At 47.9% G+C, this 15,356-nt stretch overlaps 1 protein-coding gene across 1 annotated transcript; it reads right to left on the reverse strand.

The window, feature by feature from the left end:
- Positions 1-965: 965 nt before the first annotated feature.
- Positions 966-14,931, reverse strand: HIF1AN (hypoxia inducible factor 1 subunit alpha inhibitor). Its single transcript, XM_001500266.6, has 8 exons — positions 14,688-14,931; positions 14,161-14,411; positions 11,298-11,446; positions 9,254-9,399; positions 8,187-8,293; positions 7,710-7,773; positions 7,370-7,480; positions 966-6,517 (listed from the first exon to the last, which is right to left on the reverse strand). The coding sequence occupies exons 1-8, from the start codon at positions 14,862-14,864 to the stop codon at positions 6,473-6,475; spliced, it is 1,050 nt and encodes a 349-aa protein (XP_001500316.1). The 5' UTR covers positions 14,865-14,931; the 3' UTR covers positions 966-6,472.
- Between the last annotated feature and the right edge of the window lie 425 nt (positions 14,932-15,356).

Raw genomic sequence — 15,356 nt, forward strand, 5'->3', positions numbered from 1 at the left:
AATGCAGCCTTCTGTGGAAGATGACAGCGCAGGGGCTACAACTGAGCCAGTCCAATCCATCTGCACTCTAGGACGATCCTGCCCAGCAACCAAGTGATTTTCAAAGATTCCTGTGGCTGACCAAAGGGTTTTCTTCTTTTAAGGGCTCATCACCTGGCTATTTCCCAGGAGTGCTTAACAAAACCCTTAAACATGGAGGCATCGAGTGTTTATTGAGACTGGGAGAGAGAAGCCAAAGGAGAAATTTATGCCTTTTATTACTCCCCAACCCCTGCTTATCTTCCAGATAGCAGCTTAGACTGTGTCACTTCCTGCAGGAAGCCTACTGTGAACCCTGAGCTCATCAGGTGCTTCTCCTCTGGGCACCTATAATGCTAATTGCCTGCCTGTGGCCCCCAGTGAACCGAGAGCACATGGGTAGGGACTAGCACAGGGCCTGGAATGGAAATGCTCCAGGGAGCTCCACAAATGCTCGCTATTGGGATTCCAGTCTTATAGTTTTCTGAATGCCCCTCTGTCCTAGAACAATCTTAACACATATATAATTTAAACACATTGCAGGGCATAGAATAAAACTGAACCAAGGGGACCTGATTTGACTGCCGCAGTGCCTCAGAGTGTGAGGCTGGCAACAGCTTCTCCAGGTCTAACAGGAACTCATTCGGCTGTCCTCATACAGTGTAAGAATAGTTCATACCTGACAGCTTCTCGACCCGGCCCCAGGCTGGTGTGCACAGTGGTAAAGTGTGGCTGACCAGGCAGAAGGCATCAGACGCTTCTCTATTTCCCTCCCTCCAGGATGGTTTAAGTACCAAGGCTCTTCTCTCTGCCCCCACCTCAATATGGGTTCCTCCAGGGTTCTCTTCCTTGGTGTTCCCTATGCTTTTCTTGGGAAGGAGAGTAGCCCTGGAAATCTGCTTAGAAATCACTGAAGTCAAGTTTCTGGATAAGTCACATAATAAATATAACCACCACCACCACAGCCATTTATTAAGTGCTTGCCAGGCACTGTGCTAAAGCTTTACAAACATTGTTTCAGTTAATCCGACATCCCTGAGGTAGATATTTTCAACATCGCCCTTTCCCCGACACACACATCATCACAGTTCAGGAAATGAGGCTCAGAGAGGTGAAGTCAATCAACAAGGTCAAACCCAGCTGGTAAGTAGCAAAGCTAGACATCTGAACCAAAGACGGCTGACTCCAAAATCCATGCTTTTAAACACTACGCTAGATTGTTGCACACTGGAAATTCAAGGACACATGCTCCTTCCCAAAATACTACCTGACGACCAGACTTCAGGTGGGGAAGGCGGCCCAGCTTTTTAACTTCTTTAATAACCTACTGTACACACTTGGAGGAGTGAAGAGACAGTCTGGGTATAAGCTGACCACTGGGTCCCTCTCTCCTGCACTCGTTTTCAAGGCCTTTCTCATCCAAGACCTCCACTCCTGACATATGACTACTCAATATGCTGTTTCCCTTCCAGCAAATGCTGAAATGCAGAGGTCAGCCAAACCTGGTGACTCAGAGCATCGCCAGACACCTGAGAGAAATTAGGAGACATTCACAAAATGCCCAGCACCCCAGAACGGCTGGACCCCAAGGACACAGGTGGATTTAGATGGAAACAAAACTTTGTGTCTTCTACCCTGGCTTGTCAGGCCCAGCCCGGCCCCACTCCTGGAGCCTTTCTTGCCCAATCCCCCCGTCACTGGCTCTCCACTGTCCACGATTCTCTAGGTCCTCTCTCCTCACCCATCTCTGGAGGCCTCACTGACCACAGGCCCCTGGGCCTCAAGGCTGCCAGGGTCTCAGACCTCGTCCCCCAGAACCCAAAGTGCTCAGCAGGGCTGAGGATCCCGAGACCTATGAGGATCGAATAGAGCTGAGTGAAGATGAGCAGAAAGGGCCACCAGAGTTAGAAAAGCTAAACCAGGATGTACGAATTGACAAACGAATGGCAAAGAACAGAGCAAGGCACAGAACAAATGGACTAATCTGGGGTAAACAGACAGAACTATCGAAGGTCAGAAAAGGAAGATGACTCTAAGATGAACAGGACAACCTCAGGGAGAAGGCTCCTAGACAGTCTATCCAAACACTCGCAGCCATGGAGCTTCTGAGGAAAGGGCAGCTGGTTAGGAAAAAGGACCTTGGTGAAGGGGCTGCTGGAGAGACTGGGCAGGAGGAGGCTAAGTACGAGAAACTGGGGGAGCTCTGGGAAGGAAGCTGGAACATCTCCGTAGAGCAGGCAGTTTGAGAGGACACTAGAGAGGTGCGCAGGGACTGGAGGACAAGCACGAGAGGTGCCAGGAAAAGCAGAGAGGACATGTGCTGAAAGGCCAGGACCTCTGGAACCCCAGGAGCAGTTTCCAGGTGCATTCCAGAGCCCTACTAAGCTCTGCTCTGGATTTTGAAGGGCAAAATACTCAGAGGTGGGGATTTACCAAGGGGAAAAGCACAGCCCCAACCATGAGAAGTTCACAATCCTTGAGAGGAGACAAAGACCACCACACCCCTGCCCCCAACCCTTGAGGGAGCCTCTGATCTAAGGAACCCAGCAGATACAACTCACAAAACTGAGGAAAAAATACCAACCGGTGCAAATTAATATCATCCTTGAAATGTGAGGAGACAGAGGGATGAGAAGTAACTCAAGAGATCTGGGAAGATCCAGGTTGGGACTCTCCACACCTTAAGACTCAGCCTGCTGGTTAATCTCATCACTTGCCACACATCTGGGCAAGAGGCCTCAGTGCCCTCCACGTAACTACAGTTGAATTGACAGGGGGAAAAAGCAACATCGCTGGGAGGCCTCGGGTGAAGAGGTCCTCCCTGAGGAGCCCAGGGGCTTGAAGGAGCCCGGAGGTAGAGCTTTGCTTTCAAGTGATCTTCCTCCTCTCTCAACAGTCTCGAATCTAGTCCTCAGTGTGCATGATACATGGCTTCATAACCTCTGGTGGTTTTGTGTGGTTTCTTCTCCAACTAAGCAGGAGCTCCTGGAGGATAAAGACCAGGTTTTCTCTGCACCTTGCAGCATTGGAATCTAACAAATACTCGTCACAGGTGGTTATGTGGAGTGTTGATTACAAAAACATTTTCTACAAACAGCATACACATGTCAAAACTATTCTATTGTTATTGTTTGCCCTATCGCTTGCATTTGACATTCACCTCTCTGTTGGCTCATGCCTGTAGATGTCTGTTCCTGTATCTACCTCAGGCTTGGGAACTGGGCCCACCTAGCCTTTGTGAAGAAATACCAGCTCAGCCCGCCTGAGGGAACAATGAAAGCGTGTGGCTCAAGAGTCTCTGGGGGGCAGAGGGAGGGTCTCCCCACACTGGCCTGGCCCACTGATAAGGATCCTTCCCTTCTCTGTCTCCTAACAGATTCAGATTAATGATCGCTCATTCCTAATTGTCAAATTTCTTTTCCTTCATCCTGTGTCTAATCACCAGTGACAGAAACCATTACGCAAATGAGAGCAGACGACTTCTCCCAACTGTTCACGTTGGTAAAAACCTTGTAATTTAGAGCTCTGATTTGTAGGGGAAGCTGGTCTCCCCCAGGCATCCTGGGCATCTGCTCAACTGATGCCCAGAACAGCCCCTCCTCCATCCCCCAAACTCCAACCCCCCAACAAATATTTGACTTCACAAAACAGTAGTTTCCTTTGTACCTGCTGGTATAAAAATGGGAGCTTGCAACGTGGCTGACCTCCATACAGGCCTAACCCCCCACCTTCCCTGGGTGTGTCTGGCTCTATGCTGTCAGTGAGGACAGGAGTAAACAACAGAGCAGAGATGTTTCCTCTGTTGCAAGTAGAATTTGAGCCTGAATATCCCTAACCCAGTAAGTGAAGGGAAGAGCCCTGATCTCTTCCTTGGGGGAAAAGGAGGCAGCAGAACATGAATCAAGGTTCTTAGTGATCATCTAGAACTACATCTTCAATTCTATAGATGCAGACGCATGCTGGGAGAAGTTACGGGACCTATTCCATGACACACAAGTAAGGCAATGGGATCTAGAACTCATTTTCCCATAGCTCCTTCCAGCGCTCTTAACTCCTAACATGGCTTCCCAGCAGTTTCCCCAAGTCTTTAGCCTGAGCTGTATCTTCTGCACCCTCTTGGGCTAAGCCTGCCTGCACCAAACATCGCCCAGTGGGGTGAGACCTGAGGACGGCCTGCAGTACAAGGGAGAAGGTAAGGAAGGACAATCAACAACCTGGTGGAAAAGGAGCAGCAGGGGGTTTGTAGCCAAACAGAGTGAGGTTTGAATCCTGATTGCCACTATCACTCACTCTCTCCAAGCCCATTTCTTCAGTTGTAAAATGAGAACACCCACCTTGCAAGACAGTGAGGAACAAAGATAAAAACACTAGGCCCATGTTGGGTGTCTAATAACCAGGGGTCACTATTCTATCACCCAAGGATCAGGACCAATCCTGTGAAGGGCCCTCCCACTCGGTCACCTTAGGTCAGACCTATGTCAGCACAGCACCCAGCAAGGATTAGCTGAGTGGCACACGCCTCCCTGTGCACATCACCCACATCTGTGAGGGCTGAGCCAGGAATGCAGCAGATCTGCTGAGGAGAACGAAAATAATCTGCTATCTTTCAAAGTGTGACTGTGGTCAAGTTGCTCCGCCGTGTGCCTTGTTTTCTCTGCCGTGCTCCTCTTGCCCCAGGGACGGAGGATGGAGATCACTGCAGTCACATTGTCCAGCATTGGCTATATTTGAAAGAACTACACTTGAGAAGGTACCGTGTTTGCACACCCACACTATATCAGAGAACCCCAGAATGGGGGACTAAAAATAAACACCCCTCCCCAAAATACACACACAGGTGTGCACATGCATACACACATCCTCTCAGTCCATCAGTGCACTGAAACTGTAAACCGAGATTCAGGGCTAAGAGCTGTAGCTCAGACACTGGAAGTAAACCTTTGGCAAAAAAAAGAGAAAATAAACCCAGAGACTTCCAACTCCTCTTTCCTTCCAGAGAGAAGGGGCATGGAGATGGGAGTGGAGGTGAGAAGACACAGAGCCACCACAGTGCCCAATTCCAGGGGCCCCACTTCTACTGAACAGATGTGAATGATGGCCCTTTGAGTTGTGCAGTGCACAGCTGCCCAGCTGTAAGCTGCAGCCCTGAGAGGGGTTCCCACGAGTAGCTACGAACAGAAAAGGAAATTCCTCTTCCGTGCTCCACCCATTGCCCTGACTTTTGAGGGTGTTTGTGGAACAGTACGGTGGGGTCTGGGTTAGGTGCTGGCTTTAAGAGGCAAGGCTACAGTTTTTCCCTTGCCATGAGGTGGATGACAGGTGGTGCGTCAGCTGCCTAAGCTTCACCCCACATCGTCTACTCAGCCAGGAAGCTCTGCAGACGTGGAGGATGTGACCTGGGCAGGGCAGGTCATAGGACCTGGAGGTTCTAGCCAGTCTGCCTCAGGCAGGCTGCAGTGAGACCTGACCAACATCCAATGGCTAAAACTGAGTTTAAAAGCTTTAGGCTAGGTCAGGCGGTACTGCCCTGCCACTCCCACTATATGTCCCACGGCGTAAGGTTAAGCAGTGGAGAAACTTGGTAAGCACAGAGGCAGGCCAGTGTGGACACATTTGCACACACATCCCCAGAGGCTTGCACTCCTAAAACCTAGAGAAGCCACTGCTAGGACTCCCTTGGTACCTGGCACAGGGAGCAAGAGCTGGTGCTGAAAGAGAAGCTGTATGTGCCTGTAATTTGGAACTTAAGCACAATCCTTGGTTCTTGTGTCCCAAGGCTCTTTTCTATGTATGGCTTGAGCTTGAAGGTCCAAGTTGGAACCCTGTCGAATTCACTCTCAGAGGAAGCTATCTAGGCTCTCAAAGGCAAGCCTCCCTCTCACTCTCCCCATTAGAGTCCCAGCAGCCATTCCTGCCCAGCCTAGAGCTGGACTCTGTGAAAACCGGAAGGAGGCAGACGGACCCAATGGTCAGGACAGCTCTGGCCCTGCAGCCCAGGTGTAGTGGGCGTCCAAGAGCATCTCCTTTCTCTCAGGCTGAGGCACCGAGGGTGTAGGAGATAGGGCTGAGAGCCAGAAGTGGCACCCTGACCCGGAGGGAGGGAGCAAGGGACAGATACATACATGTGTGCACGCACACCTCGAGGTTGACAGACTCACACACACAGACATGATGACAACCAGAAGCTGGGACTCCACACACTGAATGCAGGACTTTAGGGGGGCAGAGAGAGAGGATGCTGGGGCACAGAGGCAAGGGTAAGAAGTCCCTCCAAATGGGAGTGGGGTGCCGACTACCCTGCCTTGCCCTAAACACCTGCCTCCAGGGTCATGGCAAGAGTCCAATCCATTAAGTGCAGCGTGCAATACTAGCGCTTGAAGTCTCCTGTCCTCATCAATGAAGCGGTGTGGACGGGCTAGCAGTCGCCTGGAAGGAGGCCTCGACTCCCAGCAGGCTAGTTGTATCGGCCCTTGATCATTGTGTTCAACAAGGGCCCCACCTGTGAAGAGACATGAGGAGCCAGTCAGAACTGCCTGTCCCCTGGCCCTGGAGCTGGAAGAGGTGTGTCTGGAGATGTTCAATGTCCAGCCAAGAGCAGGGACAAGGTTTCCATTCAGTCTTGTAAACCCTCTAGCCAATTCTCTTCCTGGAGGTCAACCCAGTATTCTGGGGCATGGCCCTCTCCTCTGGGTCCACCTTGTATTACCGCCCTCTCACAATACCCTCTATCTGTAAGCAGCCTTAAACAGACAGACAGAAGGTCAGAGGAGCTAACAATTCCCAAACACCCAAGAGTGTCTGTCTGCATGTTCCTTAAATGTGCCTTAAGAACATTAAATGCCTCTATATCCTGAAAAGGTCACCTGCAATTGGGGCTGGTGCCATCTCCCAATCCCACAGGTCTGCTGGATGCTGAGGCTAGCCACAGGACAGAGGCAAGAGCATTACAAATACAAACCTGCCCCATTTACCCCATAGGCCACTGGCACACCTGTGGGAAGGAGATCTCAACATTACCTAGAGCAGCCTGGGCACAGCAGGGAGAGTGTGAGGAGACGCTTTACTGCTTGCTTCCTGTTCCAGAAGAATCCCCACAGGGGTCCCCAGCTGGCACACTAGCCCCATGGGGAACACTACCACTAGCATGGAACAGATTATAATTGATCCGCCAGTCAAGACCAGTTCTCACCAGAAAACAAGGATTTTCTACACATACCCATAACCTCTATGGAGAGAGAGGACACCAGATACTGAAACAGAGGAGCTATAGAGAATGTGACACCCATCCTGACTTTCCCTAGTCACTCTACCCACTGAGCAACAGAAGTGTGACTTTGGGGCAGCCACATACCTCTTGTGGGTTCCCCAAGGCCTCTCCAAGCATCTTCTCAATGTTTCTCATTATGGCCACTTTCTGATGGGCTTTGAGAGGATATTCAATTCTCTTAGGGGTGGGGGCCCCCTGCAAAGGAAGCAGCAGCTCAGGAAATGCCTTCAGCAGAAGGCTTCAGTGTCACCCGGTTCCTAGCAGCATCCTTCCTCCTAAAACACCCAGTTCAACCCTATCCCTCCTCATCTCCCTGAAGACCTGAGAATCACTTCCAGAGATAGCCTACTTCCCCACTCCACCCCCAAATAATTTATTGCACCTACCTCACCCCAGTCCCATCTGGGGAAAAACCCATATTCACCTTATACCAGAAGTTCACAGTGATGGTAATCCCCCCATTTAGTAATGACTCTATGTGATGCCACCTGCAAGAAAATAAACAGGCTCCTGTTGGCCACCAATACTTTTCAGAGGGAGGGATGGAAACTGGGCAGAGTCCAGCTAAGGGAATTAATGACGACAGTATCTTTACACTCATCTCGTCAAACACACCCTTGGGGCTGAGGCAGTGTTCAGTCTCCAAGTACCAAAGAGCCAAGAACACTTTCTCCAGCCTCCAGTCTCTGGGACATCTTTGGACTTGAGCAATTCTCATCTTGTCCTAGAGACAGGGTTGCACTTCCCTCATGTTCAGTAGGCTCACATTTGGATATGCCAACCCTCCCGTAGCTCATGTAAAACCAACGCTGCCACAACTCAGAAGAAGGGACACAGAAAAGGCTTTCCGGGGATGGGAAAGAAAAGTCCCAAGAAGCCCGTAGTCTTAGCCCCTCCTCACCAGTACATTGGGATGTAAAGAACATCACCAGGGCCAACCACTGTTTCGTAACCAACCACGTTCTGGAAATTGGGGAACCTCTCGTAGTCGGGATTGTCAAAGTCCACCTAAGAGGTTCAAGAGAAAGAAAAAAAATCAATCACCAAATTTTTATCAGTAACTACTATATGCTAGTTACTTTGGCAGTCAAAGAAAGATGACTTAAAAGCTCAAATGTTAAGTGATAAAGAATCCTAGGCCTCAGTGCTCCTGAGGTCAGAAGCAGTCATCACAGCTTGCAGGCCAGAAAATCTACTCATGGCCTGTAGATATGAGGAATTAGGACTCCTCCTTCACCCAAACCTTCAGAAACTTTCTCCCAAACAAACATTCAAACCAGCAAAGACTCCTACATGAGGTAGGTAGGCAGCTTTCTCCTCAAGAAAGGAAAAGACCTCTCTGGTTGGCCACAAAGTAACCATATACGTCACTTAGATCCAGAAAAAACATTAAGCAACGTATCTTAATTCTACTCACCCTTCTCCTTATCAAAAAGTAGCCTCCATAACAAAAGAAAACAATTACTAAATCTAATGGAGACATACACATTTTGCTCCATGAACTTGTATTCCAATCAAACAAGATAACCAGAGCCTACCAGCATCAGTGATGGGGTCAGCTCCAGAATTAGCTCTATGAGACTATTTACACAGTCATGCATCACTTAACGACAGGGATACATCTGAGAAATGCATTATTAGGTGATTTCATCGTTGTGCGGACACGATAGCGTGTACTTACACAAACCTAGATGGTGTAGCCTACTACACACCTAGGCTATATGGTACTAATCTTACAAGACCACTGGCATATATGCAGTCCATTGTTGACTGAAACGTCATTATGCGGCATATGACTATGCTTATAATCATCTGGGGACCACCACATGGGCCTGGAATATGTGAGCTACACTGTGAAATTATCCTCTGAGTTTGTCCAAACCTGGCAGACCACCACAGGGAAGGGGAAAGACGCGCTAGCCTTGGGTCCCAAGAGTTCTATACCCTCCTCAGACCACACAAGCTCACCTGGCTCTGTCTGTCACATGGGTGATGCACAGGATATGGGTAGAGGCACTCAAACTGATCCGGAGGGAATAAAATGCATCGCTTGTAGCCTTTTATCTGAGCAAAGAAGTTCTGCTGCTCATCATAGTGAGCAGGTGTCACATTTCCTGTAGGAAGAAAGATGTTTTCTTATTTAGAGCAGTGGCTTTATTGCACAGGCTGGAACAGCGGCACCAGTGCTGGAGAGAAACCCGGCCTGCCCTCCTAGCTAAGGGTTCCGCATCAAAATTTCAAGCAGAATCAGGGAGACTGCAATTACAACACTCAGCAAATGAGGTGTTACACTTTTAATGGGTAATAAGTCTAGCAACCATCACTGGCTAAGGGTTCACCACCAATAAGCAAAGTAGACTTTCTTAAATGATGGCTGCTGCCCTTACTGGAAGCAATAGCACATTAAAACCATACTCACAAGTCTGGCAAAGGAATATACTGTATATTCTTGTACTTTTCGTGACCATGCCAAGAATTCAAGCGCAACAAAACAATAGTTAGAAACAAGTGAAATGACTGTTATCAACAAGGCATGCATGATCTTCTTTGATAGAGTTAATCAGTCATGTTAAATTGTATGAATATGTACTTGCTTTGGGTAGCTCTTCTGGAGCTCAAAGATTTTCAATCTTTGCTCCCACTTCAACACACCTGTGGGATGCAACACTTCTTTAGAGCAACTGGGGCTATTGATTCTCATTGCAGAGAGGGATATCAGATTCCTGAAGAGTGTGGTATATTTTCTTAAGGCAAATTATTTTAAAAACCATCTTGACTTAGTTCTGCCCTAGTGCATGCTCCATCTATTCCTTATAACTGGGGCCGCCTCTGTTGTTTATCCTTTGCACAATCCTTGAGAGCTGAAGGGCCCTCTGCAGCATATAGAGTTTAGACAATATTCCCCAGGTCAGCCTGGGTGGGCCAGGACAGCTGCCTTATTAAGCGCTGAGAGTCCACATGCATCCTCAAAAGAGATTTGCTCTCTCCTCTCTACCTGAGGGATCCACTTCCCTACACTCCACCACAGGAAAGGAAGGCAACAGAAAAACTCAGTCAAGTAAACCAGAAGTGGCCCCTGGCAGGTGACCAAGAGTTGGTTTCAAACGGGCACATTATCTAATTCATAGCCTGCACTGCTGGAAACCTTTACTGATACTGGCAGCAAAGGATCCAAATCTGAAGAAAGGACAATCAAGGGGGAGAAGAGACTTCAGAGCCCAGCGGTGAATGACAGTGAATAATTATTCTGCTTCCTTGTTCAATCCAATTTATTTGCCACTTACTAAGTACCTACTATGGGCCTGGCACTGAACTGGTGCCAGAAATAAAAAATAACTACGAGGCAATGACCCTGGCCGGTAAGTAGCTCTCCTTCTCCTGGCTGGAGTTTAAAGGCTTCTCCTTTTATTCAAAAGAAGAAAAACCAACAGAACATATTTACATATTTCCCTGTGCACGCATAAAATCCTCTAGCAGAATATGCAAGCAACTTATAACATGCGATGCCTCCAGGGAGGGAAACTGGGAGGCTGGGAAATAGGAGTGGAAGAGACATTTACCACTAAATGTCTATTTATACCTTTTAAATGTAACCCCATGAATGCATTATCTATTCAAAAGGTAAGGTTCAACTTATATTGGAAAAATAAGTTTCCCTCTTCTACTGGCACAAAAATCTTGTGAGTACAGAGAGATCCAATAGAGATAAGCAGTATTTTAGAGAGATCCCTAATATCTGAGCATACGTACTCACACAGCAGCTAAGGAAAGGAAAAGGGAACTTTCTTTTTAGAGTGCATGAAACTAGCTTAAAGACATAACACACATTATCTCATTTAATCTTCATAGCTATTTATAGGATTATTATCCTGTTCTCTTACAGATGAGGAGGCTGAGGCTTAACAAAGTTATGCGACTTGTTCAAAGTCATGGAGTGAATAAGTAGCAGAGACAGGATTAGAAATCAGGTTGTATGACTCCAAGCCATGCTGCTTTCCGAAAGATTTCTTACCTTCCATGCCGATGAGCAGCAGGTTGGAGGTCAGCTGCCCCCAGCCACGCTTTCCCTGTTGCTTATTAATCCAGTTCCAGTTAAAACCCAAGAAGTCCATGACAATCTTCCTGCCCACAGTGTCATTGAGTGTTTGCTGCAGATACAACCTACGTTCCCCAAGAAGAGAATCATTAGTGCATGTACACACAGTTCCTGGCATGGCCTCCCCACACCTGGAAATCCAAACTCAGACCCACACCAGCATCTCCCACAGAGAGCAGATACAGTCATGGGAATTTTAACCAACACGAATTCTCACAGAACTGAATCCTTACGTACTCTTCTTTGAGTTCTGTTCAGCACCAAACATTTTGTTTTAAAAAGTGATTCTTAACCTTTTCTGGGTAACAGGATGAATTCTTTAAGGATGTAAGGAAGACTCCCCATAAAAATGCACACACACACAGAACTTTCACACAATTTCATAGATTCCTTAAAGCTTATCCATAGACCCTAGAGTGATGAATCAGCCTTGTCCCAGAGACTCTCAGGGTCCAAGACATCCCCTTTGGCCCTCGGTAGCCACTGGGGTACATATATTACTCTTCACCAAGAGCTAGCTCTCTCCCTGTTCAGAGGAAGAGTTATTCCTCCGTATCCTCTGGAAGCCAGGCTTGCTTATTTAACTTGCTTTGGCTAATGAAATGCGCAAAGAAGAGATTATGTTGCTTCCGAACTGTTATTTTAAGAACTAGAACATACTACCAACACATCTCTTTCCATCTGCAACAACAAGTGCAAAGTTTCAGATGGTAGCTGCTGGGGCAACGTGGGTCCCAAAGTGAAAAAGATGATCTAAGAGCAGAGCCTCCAGGTGCACCACGATGGGCGTGTAGCATGGAAATAAACCTTTGTTGTTTCAAGTCGCTGAGCTCTGGCACGAAGCCTAGTTTATCTTAACTGACTCAACCACCTATCTGTAGCAGCCTTCTACAGAGGAAAGAAGACACCTCATCAGGCTCTCTGCAGGCCCAGGGCTCCTAAAACGTCTCAGGAACGTCAGAAGTTACTGAAGGGATATGAGAACCCAGACACACTTGAATAAGCCTCACAAAAGCTATTAGTCAGGGCGCAAACCAGAAGAAAAGAGACAGAAGCACTCCTGTCCTGGTCCTGAGAAGACTACTTCAAAAGGCTCGAAGGCATCTCAGTGCCCAGAATCATAATGTTTAAGGCAACATTAATTAGAAAACTTGATAAGCTGGAAATACTAGCTACCTTCTGGGGACATGGAACCCTCCAGACTCGAATGCAACCTTTTGACTCTCCCCAGAGATTATAAAATACATGTTCATACAAAAAATTTGCAAGTTAACTCTGAAAGAGTCAGGAACACTCCCAAACATGAACCTGAGCCATTTCTGTTATACCTTAACCAGAATTGCTCAAAATAGCTCAAAGAGGATCCTAATACCCTTTAGCCCAGAATCACAACCAACTGTACGATTTTACAGTGGAGTTGCGTGGTGCTAAAGTCAGATGGTAGGGCAACAGTTGCACACAGTAAAAGATTTTCCTGCCATCAGCCATCAAGTACGGACTACACTCATGGCTCATACGTAGGAAGGCGAAATGCTCTCACCATAGGAACCAAGAAACTTAAGTGATCGAGAAACCAGAGGATTCACGAGTCTCATCTCACACTCATTCCAGTGCACACATTCATTCAACAGAATTACACTCCATCAGCACCATTTAAACCACTCTCTCTCTCTCAACACTGGAGGTGTGTGCATGTGAGTACGCATGCTGTTAAATTTGAGGAAATCAATGCATGAGATGATTCAACAGAACCAGTCTTTAAAAGACGTAAAGAAAGATCAATCATAGTTCAGATCTTACAAACTCTCTTGGTCAAAGCCTTATCATTATGACGACTGCTAAGTGTCAGGAAGACAAAAAAAAAAAGGATATTTTAAATCCTTTCATTCAGCCACATACTGCTAACAGAGAGTCAGGAAGAGAACTGAGGCAGGTGACTAGAGAGGAGCCCAGGGTTGGCCAAATGTGAGACGGAGATGACCATTCACCATGAAGTACTCAGCGAAAGCAATTCCCTAGAGGCGATGTTCTAACGTGGGACTGAAAGCTGTCTGGGACCTATGTAAGAGACAGTCCTCACAAATAGGGAGAAAAGCAGAGAGGAAGGATCACTCCCGCATGTGTGTCTCGTGTTTGTTATCATCATTGCAAGGTGGAACATCAATATGCCACCCCTCCTCTAATCTGACCTTCCCTAAGCTGGAGAATGCTGATCTCCTTCACCCCAGAATCACAAAAGACTCTGCAACTTTTCAGCTTGAACTGTCCCCAGCCAGCCGAATATTTTAGGACAAAGGCTGCAAACTAGCAATCTCAGAGTTAAATCCAACGACAGATATTCTGGTTTGGCCCCCTACAGCATTTTCAAAAATTTGAATTAGCTGCCCACATTTAAAAATCAAACAAATTTTAAATAAAAACTCTGATTTCTGGCTTCTCTTGAAAAATCAGAGTATCTGGCAACCCTGGGGCTGCCCTCCCAAATGCAAACAAGAGAATCAAGTAATGACTTCTCATTTTGAACAGGGCCTATGTCTTCCGCTTCATCACAGCTTTCACCCAAACAACTTCACTCATTCGTTCCCCTACCTCACCCTGCCAGGCAACTGTGATTCTCACTTTATGAAGATGATGAATCAGAGAGTCACAGCTCAAGTCCAGTCATTCCCTCATCCCTCAAGGTAGAGAACTCACCCAACTCCTCCATATCCTCAAACAAGTCCAGGAAAGGAAAACGGATGTCCTAGATCCAATGGAAAACCATGATCTGGGAACTTACCTCTCTTCCCCTCCTCGCTGCTGTACATTCTGCAGTTTCTCAACAAACTCATGAAATTTCATTTCTTCCCTGTTGGACCTCGGCTTAAAGTTCTGGAAATTAGCCATCTTCTTCTCATCATAGTACAAGAACTTGTGGGTGCTGGCACTGTACACAGAGAAGTCTCCGTTGCCAATATTCTCTTGCAGGTATTCCAGGTCCCATTTCAGGGCAGGGTACACAAGATTTGTGTCGGTCAGTACTACAGGCTCCTAAGAGAAAACACCAGATGAAGAGAACAAATGAAGTCGTCCCAAGGAGCTGGGGGATTCTTGTCCCATGATTCCAACTACTTGCCAACTTCAAAATAGTTTCTCCTGCTAACACGAACCCCCCAAGTCCCATTTCTCCTGGCCTCCCTCTCCATCGCCCCTTAGGCCCTAGTTCACAGCCCTGCCAGCGCCCCACCTCTATCACCATTCCCTTTGACCTCTCCTCCCAACCTGGTCCCTTCCCCCTCCCCCTTGAGACGCGGCCCCGCCCCCTACCTCATTCTCGATAAGCTCCTCCGCCCGAGGGTCGCCCTGACTCAGACGCGGGATGGGCCGGGTCGGGAAGCTATAACTGCGCAGCTGGGACTCATCCCAGGCGGGGCCAAGGGCTTCGGCCTCTTCCCGGGGTTCTCCAGAGCCCGAGGCCGCGGCCTCAGCCGCTGTCGCCGCCATCTCCGCCGCTAGGGACGGCCCCACCGGAACCGGAAGCTCCGCCTATTCCGGAGAAAAAAAACACAACGAAAACCATAGAGAAGGGCTGCGCAAGAGAACGGTCCAGAGACGCTAAGAACGCGGAGCCGACGCTTGGGGGAGCTCCTTCTAATGGTGACCTGAGGCTCGACACCCTAGGCTCTGCCCTTGAAGACCGGCGGCTAGTCCCCCTTTAGTCCCACTGAATAGAGGTGATCACTCGGTTAACCAATCCACAAAATACTGCTGCTGCCGCAGTGTGCCCAGGCCTACACAAGAGGCAAAGAAGGAGGAAGGTTTAGTGGGGCGTTAAACTTTACACTCATGGATAGCGAGAGAAGCAAACTCTTGACCTACCTAAGGAAGTCAGAAGGAAAAGCAATTGTCCCATAAACGTTGCGTAAAGGTTGGTCTGAAGGCCTAGGCAAAAGATATATGGCAAATTGAATTCTTTTAAAATCAAAGATGGTTTTC

The sequence above is a fragment of the Equus caballus genome, chromosome 1 (genome assembly GCF_041296265.1).
Source record: "Equus caballus isolate H_3958 breed thoroughbred chromosome 1, TB-T2T, whole genome shotgun sequence".
Taxonomy (NCBI): domain Eukaryota; kingdom Metazoa; phylum Chordata; class Mammalia; order Perissodactyla; family Equidae; genus Equus; species Equus caballus.